The sequence below is a fragment of the Hippopotamus amphibius genome, chromosome 6 (assembly GCF_030028045.1).
Source record: "Hippopotamus amphibius kiboko isolate mHipAmp2 chromosome 6, mHipAmp2.hap2, whole genome shotgun sequence".
Lineage (NCBI taxonomy): Eukaryota > Metazoa > Chordata > Mammalia > Artiodactyla > Hippopotamidae > Hippopotamus > Hippopotamus amphibius.
Genome location: NC_080191.1, coordinates 119,207,360 through 119,216,571, shown reverse-complemented (window position 1 = coordinate 119,216,571; position 9,212 = coordinate 119,207,360). Strand labels below are relative to the sequence as shown.

At 40.2% G+C, this 9,212-nt stretch overlaps 1 protein-coding gene and 2 pseudogenes across 1 annotated transcript; 1 reads left to right on the top strand and 2 right to left on the bottom strand.

Annotated features, from left to right (window-relative positions):
* Positions 1 to 433: 433 nt before the first annotated feature.
* On the bottom strand, positions 434 to 814 carry LOC130855873 (succinate dehydrogenase assembly factor 4, mitochondrial-like; the record flags this gene model as incomplete). The annotated part of the gene is made up of 1 exon (XM_057739899.1): positions 434 to 814. A coding segment is annotated over one exon (381 nt), but the record flags the coding sequence as incomplete, so codon positions are not given.
* Positions 815 to 2,295: 1,481 nt separating this feature from the next.
* LOC130855872 (proline-rich protein 23A-like) lies at positions 2,296 to 3,215 on the top strand (annotated as a pseudogene).
* Positions 3,216 to 6,930: 3,715 nt separating this feature from the next.
* LOC130855698 (aminoacyl tRNA synthase complex-interacting multifunctional protein 1-like) lies at positions 6,931 to 8,047 on the bottom strand (annotated as a pseudogene).
* Between the last annotated feature and the right edge of the window lie 1,165 nt (positions 8,048 to 9,212).

Sequence of the window (9,212 nt, the reverse complement as noted above, 5' to 3'; positions counted from 1 at the left end):
GTAGCTTTGACATATATACACCACCAAATGTAAAACAGCTCATGGGAAGTTCCTGCATAACATAAGGAGACAAACTCGATGATAGGTGATGACTTAGAGGGCCAGGATAGGGAGGGTGGGAGGGAGTCGTGGGAGGGTGCGGGATATGTGTATAAATACAGCTGATTCATTTTGGTGTACCTCAAAAATTGGCACAGTGTAAAGCAATTATATTCCAATAAAGAGCTTAAATAAAAAAATTAATGTGCTAATGTGAAATATTTCCTTTCTTAATTTATAGCAGCATATTTTCTTCCAAAGCTATCATATATATTTTTAAACACATTATTGAAATTAGATGACTTAAAAGATATACAGAAAGAAAATAATGAGAAACAAGTTAATTCAGATGTTCACAATCAGAAAAAGATACTGAAGTTAAAGAATATGTGGCTTAAAAATCAATACAGCGTCCTTTCCGTTCCCTATCTCCATATCGGGTAGGTTCTGGACCCCTGGGTCCACCTTTTTTTTTTTTGGTAACAGGATTAACATCATCTGGAAATTCTGTCAGTGGTTCTTTCCCTAAATTGGAATCTTCTGGTGCATCAAAACGACCTTCTGGTAACTTTGGCTTCTTAAGGGGTTGCTTGATGGGTTCAGATGTTTCTCCTTGAGAATTAATTTTCCTCAAAGAATGACAAAGAAGGGGTGATCTTGCCGCTCTCCACGCTGTGGCCAGGATGCAGCCCAGCAACCAGGCTAGGCGGACATAGCCATGGCGCCCACTCCCACGGTGTCCTCGAAGGCCAAGCCTAAGGTCAGGGAGTATTTCTTAAACAATACACAAAAATTACAAAGCACAGAAAACAAAACTAATACATTTGAAACTATATTAAAGTTAAGAAATTCTGCTTATCAAAAGGCACTATAAAGAATGTGAATACAAACAAGCCACAAAATGGGAAAAGATAATTTCAACACACATAAATAAAAAATAAGTTCCAAAACTCAATAACATCCAAAAAATGGGCGAAAGACATAAACGCATATTACACAGATGTTACATGAGTGGCCAATACATGTGAAAAAATGATCAACCTTATAAGTAATCAGAGAAAAATAGTATAAATGATGAAATACCATCAGATTGGAAAATGCTGAGAAATCTAACCACACTAAGTGTTGGCAAGGATATGGTGCAAAAGGAACACTTACGCACTGTTCACAGAAATATAAATTAGGACAACTATTTAAGAAATCAGTTTGGCTGTATCTCCCATTGTTATGGTTACACACTACTACCCAGCAATTCCACATCTGGGTTTTTTGCCATAAGTATATAGGTAAAATGTCAAAGATCTCGGTTTTCAAGTTAAACTTGTCTGTATTTAATTCCCAAATCCAACACAAACCAGGTGTTTAATTTTGCAAAATTTCCTTCTCTCCTCTGAGCTTCACTAATGAGAACTGAATAAACTAACTTTTTAAACACTCACGCTAACACATCAAATAGCAAGTATAAAGACAAAGGCTAACTTCATAATAAAGTTTTGCTACTGTTAATAATCACCACAGCCTGGCCTCCAAAAACAACAGTAAAAACTGCAGTCAATTTCACTTGAATATTTTCAAAAGTTTTTTTTTACCAAAGAAAAACGGCATTTCTTATTTGTCTCCTGGGTGAAAAGAATTTCAAGAACCATAAAGGCGGGGTTGGGAAGGAGTGACTGGTGATGGGATAAAGGCTTTTCATAGCCTCATGGAAAATCTTAGAAGACATGAGACATAGGCCACTTCTAAAAGTAAGCAAGCAGTTTATGAGATAGTATTTTGGCTATTTTCCCAAGAATAAAAGTAATAAAGGCAGCTGGACCCCATACGGGCATCCAAGGAGTATTACCCTACACTTTCTTTAAAAAACAAAACAAAACAAAACTCTCTGGCTACTGCATTGCACTAACGCTGATCCTATCTCTGGCAGGAGGTGGGGCTTGTACTGAGACTTCCCGGCAGTCGCAGATCACATGACATTCCACGCTGTTAATCATCTGGCTCGCATCTGGGTCGGTGTGAGGAGCTGAAGATGTGAATTCGCTAGGCCCAGCCCAGCGACAGACGCCGATCGCCTAGAAGCCTGGGCTGCAGTACTCTCGGGAGGCAACCCCAGAGCTCTGAGGACTCGCTCCGCATCGCCCCGTCCTGCGCCTCACCCGGCCGGCCCCTGTTTGCTTCACCTGTCGTCGGGCCGTCACAGTGTGCAGGACCGAGCGCTTCCTAGCCCTCAGCCAGGCCCGCAGCGCCGTCCGTCAGGTGATGGGCAGCCGGTCCTGAAGCCCCAGCTCGTCTCCTGCGGACCGGCGAGAACCGCAGCCCGGAGGACCCAGTCCTGGGAAGCGCCACCAAACGGAGGAGCCCGAGTACAAGGCGGCACCCAGCCTGGACAGCCTGATGGAACCCCTGGCCAAGGGCGCGCTAACCTCCATGGTGGTCGTGGGTGCCGCCTGTGCCCTGCATCTGCCCCTGGGGCACGTCGACGTACTGCTGGAGCCCGAGCCCACGTCCGTGCTGCAAGTGTCTCTCGGAGATCTCACCCTCACGCTGGTCCCTGAGGCCCTCCTGGGCTCGGGTGTGGAAGGCCCGTGGAGACAGGGCCTGGAACGGGGCGCTTCCCTGAGCGCTCCCGTGGAGTACATGGCCCTGGAGCCGGGAGTCTTCTGCGCAGCTGTGCCAGAGGTCGCCTGCCATGAAGAGGTCAACGAGGAGGCGGATCCGGACGCCGAGTTCCTGCCGGTCGCGATGGATGCTGCATCCGGCTCCGTCGCTGGGCTTCGCAGCGCCGCCGCAAGGGTGTGGGGCCCCGACGCCCAGGGCTTCGTCCCAGAGCCCTGGCCTCGGGCGCCCAACCCCAGTCCAGAGAGCGGCTCTCCTCAGCACTACGACAACGTGGATTTGCACCTTCCGGAGCCCTTCCTGAACTCACCACTCCAACTCTACCTCCCTCTCCCAGTCCGATCCCCACAAACGCCCCCACCGCCCTCGTGGTCCTCTGCCCAAGGGCCAGAAATGCCTGATCCCAGAGTGAACTGCCTCCCACCATGCCTTCCTACCCAGCTTCCGGCACTGAGTGATGTACCTAGACTCTGTGTGAGCAAATGCCCCGGCTCAGAGATGCAGCATCTTCACTCACAGTCAGTGGGTAGCTGCGGTTTGCGGTTTTTGTTTTGGTTTTGTTAGTTTGGGGGTTTGTTTGTTTGTTTGTTTGTTTTAGCAAAATGCCTTGATCAATACCGGCAAAAAGATTAAAAAAAAAAAAAAGCAGATTCTGGTAAGGACTTTTAGACTACAAATAGCCAACAGTGGATGTTTAGGTCCCTGCCTCTGCTGCATGAGCTGTTTCTTCCACCTGTCACCTTCAGCCAACTCCACTTTTCTTGTTTCACCCTACGCTTGCCTCAAACTCATCTCAATTTTTTTCCGATTTATCCCCTTTTTCATCACCTTCCCGTGCATGTCTTCTTTCTCTCCATTCCAGGTTTTTTCCTTCCTTTGTAATTATAGTTTTATCTGTATGACGTCCACAGTGTCCTCTTAAGTGCTTCTGATCACCATTTTTTCAGCATGCACAATATTTATTAAGAAGATTCTTGTGAAAGAGAAGCAAAGTAAACAGTAGTGGTCAGAGAGAGAAGCTGAGGTGCTGGAGGTTTGGCGACAGCCTCAGCCAACCTCACTGGGAGCTCCAGAGTTAGAATGGCTGGTCAGAGTTGTCCCAGGTTAGGCTGATATAGCCCAATTCCCTCATCCATGGGTCACTGGGTGTGAGAGACCAGGGAAGGGCCATAGCTCTGGGCAAGGCAGCTTTCCTCACCTGAGACAGTTTCTAAACAGAAAATAGCTGAAGCCAGTTATGGGAACAACTCTCATTGAAGAAGATTCTGGTTGGTGCATCACACTGTCCACCACAAGATACTGGTTCTTTTCATCTTGATGTACATCTTCATTTATCCTGGTCTTTTACTAGCAGTAAAGAAATTATAACTTTCTTCATATAGGTCTTGAATATTTGGATGAAGTCTGATCACCAACTTTCTTTTTCCCTTTCTTCTTGCTTTCCTAACACTTTTCCATGGAGCTGGTAATCAAGATAAATGCATATTGAATAAATAAATGAATAAATGGCACAAATGTAATACATTGGACTTTTTGGAAATATTTCCAAAAGTACAATGAAAAGAAGTAGTGAAAGCAATATTTAATGGAAGGAGGAAAGGGGAAGCTATGATTTTGTTTCCTTACAGAAGTAGTTTGTACAATGCCATATCCTCCTGTACTTAAATAATCAAATAGGTATTTTTTTAATTCCATGGCAGTCTAAGCTTTGGCTTTATTTCCCCTTGGGTGTGACAAGAAGAACAGCTACATCCAAGGACACACTCAGCTTCACATCATGGACATTCCAGCTTGTGGGATCTTAGTTCCCTGACCAGGGATCAAACCCAGGGCTTTGGCAATGCAGAGTCCTAATCACTAGATTGCCAGGGAATTCCCTGGTCTAATTTATTATTGAGCATTTTTTCATGTTCATGAGCGTATCACCCAGAATTGGCAGCTGTTACTTCTTAGTACTATTTCCTTAATCTTTTTCACTATAAAGAAATTACTACAGATAATGTAGTCAAATCCTTTGATCCCCATTTCCTGCCATCCATTACCAGAGGATTCTCATAACATCATGAATTTGGTGGGTATCATTCTAGTCAAACCATGAATGCTACATGTATATAGATATAAATAATGTTTATGCTGCTTTGTGGACAATTAAATTTTTATAACTGCCATTATATTCTTCAGTTTACATTTTTCCTCAAGGTTATTTTTGAAGTGATCACTTTAGATAGATAGATAGATAGATAGATAGTTCATTTCTCCTAAAGATTTCTGTTTCCATCATATGAATACACACATATTTTTTCATTAATTTATTAATGGCTATTTCTGTAGTTTTTAGTATTTACAAGTGAAAATGCAGTAAATATCCTTATACTTGTCATTTTATGCACCTGAGGAAGAGTTCCTCTGATGGGTGGCATCATATATACATTTACAGTTTTCTTAATAGTGCCAGTTGTTCTCTTGGGTGGTTGCAACAGTTTAAACAGCCCCTAACAATCTTTCACCAAACTATATCACCAAATTTTAAATTGTTTGCCAGTGGCATCTCATTTTTTAAATTTGTAATTTCCTAACTATTGGTAAGATAGTATAATTTTTACATGTAATGGGAATAATATTTTTAAAGCCATTTCATATATATAGTCTCTTTTTTAACTGAAGTATAGTTGATTTACAATGCTGTGTTAATTTCTGCTGTACAGCAAAGTGATTTAATTATACATATATAGGAAATTCCCTGGTGGCACAGTGGTTAAGACTCCACGCTCCCAATACAGGGGGCCCGGGTTCGATCCCAGGTGGGGGAACTAGATCCAACATGCATGCCACAACTAAGACCAGGTACAACCAAATAAATTTTTTTAATTATACATATAAATATATTCATTTTTAAATATTCTTTTCCATTATGGTTTATCATAGGATTTTGAATATAGTGCTCTGTGCTATACAGTAGGACATTGTTGTTTATCCATTCTATGTATAAAAGCTTACATCTGCTAACCCCAACCTCCCACTCCATCCCTCCCCGAACCCCCTCCCCCTTGGCAACCACCAGTCTGTTCTGTATGTCTGTGATTCTGTTTCTGTTTCACACTTAGGTTCATTTGTGTCATATTTTAGATTCCACATATAAGTGATATCATATTGTATTTGTCTTTCTCTTTCTGACTTACTTCACTTAGTATAATAATCTCTAGTTGCATCCATGTTGCTGCAAATGGCATTATTTCATTCTTTTTTATGGCCAAATAGTATTCCATTATAAATATGTATCACATCTTTAGCCATTCCTCAGATATATTTTCATACGTTGTAAGTCTTACTGTCTTTCAGCTTATCACCCATCAAGTCTAATGGCTTTAACCTTTTCAGTGGGGAGGACAGATACAACCTAGATTAAAGAGGTTAGCTCTCAGCCTGGAGTTTCAAAACTGACACTTTTTAGTACATTACTAGAGCAGTGTCATGAGAATTAATTTTTCTCCAGACAGAAAAGTTACATTTAATTTCTTAAGCAACCTTTAAATATCAACAGCAAAGTTTGGAAGAGTGAACATAAAATTTTAATAGAAATCATCGTGCAGGGAGGACTGAGGAGTTCTAACTGGATGGGAATGGAAGGAGGAAAAGGCCATTCCTACCCACGAGTAAGATGTGGAAAATAAAAGAGGGACAGAATAGAGAATGCAAGCACTCATCACTCACATATATCATGATTTTCAGCTTTTATGAGTAAAAATCCTTAGCATTAGTTGAAGAGAAGGCCAAGAAAAGAGGGGTTTTTTCCTTTACTTCCCATTTAAGAATCGGAAAAATAAGATGGAGGATGGTACTCAGATGGGCTAATCTCCCCCTACCATGTTCCCAGCCACCAACCTAAGGAGAAGCAAGGAAAGGAGGAGAGGATCCAAATGGGAAACATTTACAAAAAGGTGCCTGTGTTATCAGAAGAATGAGGACCGAAAATGTCTGAGATTCATTCATCTGGAAAGTTTATAATGTACCTATTCCCCATCCCCCAACTCTAAATCCCCCATACCAGTGAGGTGGAGGCTCAGGAAGATTAAGTCAATTATGTAAATGAAGAAGTTATACTTCCTTTATACAACTGAGTAGAAATCTCTTCATTGATATATTTACGTCTGCTTATTGTCAGTTTATATCCTTAACTGTTTTTTTTCTATTAGACCTATGTGACTTTTCTTTATTCATTTGAAATTTTTTATATATGCAAGATACTAATCCTTTGTTTTTTGTTTTTGTTTTCAGGTACAAATGACAGATATATTTCTTTTCATTGTTGTTTTATCTAATGTATTTCAATAACTGAAGCATTTTATTTTATTTTATTCCACTGTTGGCCATATTTTGAGCCCTACACACTCCCTTCCCTTTCACCTCAAAGGGAGCTCCTTTGTATGTAGCCACACACTCATCATTAGTGTAAAGATCAGGCTGGATCGGCTCCCAAATCTTCTTAGGATTCAGCTCCTTGTCAGGCTCTCCAGGGAAAGCATCAAAGGTAAATCTGTCGCCAGGAACAGACCCATTAGGAGATGCCAAGATTTCAACTTTCTCTGGTGAACTAACACACATCACCATTGCCTGAGATACTACTCCCCTCATCTTTGCAGGCTTCAGGCTACAAAGTAAAATAACCATCCGATTTTGCATCTGTTCAAGAGGAACATGATCCACCAGGCCACTGACAACTGTTCTTGGGGTTGTTTCTCCAACATCTACCTCTTCTACATACAAAGAATCTGCATCAGGGTGTTTTCTGGCAGTGATGATACAACCAATTCAAAGATCCAGATGGGAAACATCAATAGGCTTAGAGTCAGCACTTCCTGCTACTGGTTGCTGTTTTTTTCTCCTTTTTCTCTCCTTTCTTTTCAATTTTCTCTTTCATCTTCTTTTCTTCTTCTCCTTCTCCTCCTTTTATCTGCTCTTTGGCACCAGCAGATATGGTTTTTATTGGTATAGACTGTATCACATTTTCAGAAACCACACAGTCAGCTTGCAGTGGAATACCAGATGGGAACGGTATTTGTTTTACTCCATTTTGAATTTCTGCCTTACTTAGCTCTTGCTTCAATTCTTCAATTTCTTTCTTCAATTTAGCATTTTCAACTAGAAGTTTCTTCTCTTCTCTCAAAGTTGCCTGCAAAATTGCTTTCTCCTTAAGAAGAGCAACTTGTTGCTTAAGATATTCAATAATTTGATATCCCTCTGCACCCTTCTGTTCCAGTCTCTTCAGAGCAGCATCACTGGTTGCCATTTTTGCCAAGAACTGGCAGAAAATCATGTATCGGTGGACAGGTGCAGCTCAGCAGCCTCGCTCCAGAGCACCTTAAGGACATCCTTTATGTTTTATGGCTTATAAATATTTTCTTCTAGTGTGCCACTTGTTTTTTAACTTGTCTAATTGTACATGCCCTTACAATTCTCATACAGTGAAATTTCACAATCTTTCATGGTCTCTACTTTTTGTGTCAGTTTTAAAAATCTTTCCCAATAAAGCTCATTAAGATACTTCCTACACTCTTTTCTAATGATTTAACTTTTTTCCAATTTAGATACCTAATTTCTTAGGATTTCATTTTTGTATATATTTTGAAGTAGGGATGAAATTTTTTCATATTGAAAGACACTGCCCCCAAAGCAGTTATTGAATAATCTATCCTTTACAATTTGTAATACCAATTCTGTTTTATACAAATTTCCACCGTATGATGGCAAACTAAAGATAATTTCAGATAAACAAAAAACTGAGTGAGTTTGCTAAAAAAAATCCTAAATGATGTACTTTAAGCAGAAGGATAGTGATCCCAAAGTGGAAGTTCTGAAAAGCAGAACAAAGAAGGACAGAGAGAATGGTATCTATGTGGGTTTACATAAATGAATAATGGCTAGCTTAATCATGTCTTAAGAGGATAAAAACAAAACAGAAATAGGATTAAAATATATTCCAACCATCAAGAGAATGAGAAGATAAGCCACAGCAAGGAGAAAATATTTCCAAAGGATGTATCTGATGAAGGACTGTTAGCCAAAACATACAGAGAACTACTAAAACTCAAAATTAAAAAAATTTTAAAAACACAAAGCAGTTCCAAGAGGGAAGTTCATAGCAATGTGCCTACATTAAGAAACCAGAAAAATCTCAAATAAATCTAAATTTACACCTCAAAGAACTAGTAAAAGGAGAACAAACTTAACCAAAAGTTACGAGAAGGAAGCAGATAACAAAGATCAAAGCAGAAATAAATGAAATAAAGATGAAAAACCTGACAGAAAAGAATGAAACTAAAGTGAAGCCATCCAGTCCTGAACTTTTATTTTTTTTAAAGATAAGCGAAATAGCCTCATCAAGGAAAAAAAATGACTCAAATAAATAAAATCAGAAATGAAAGAGGAGAAATGACAACTGATGCCACAGAAATCAAGGTCACAAGAGACTATTATGAACTACTTAAAGTCCAAAAAAGATGAACAACCTGGAATGATAAATTCCTAGAAACACACAACCTACCAAGACTGAATCAGGAAGA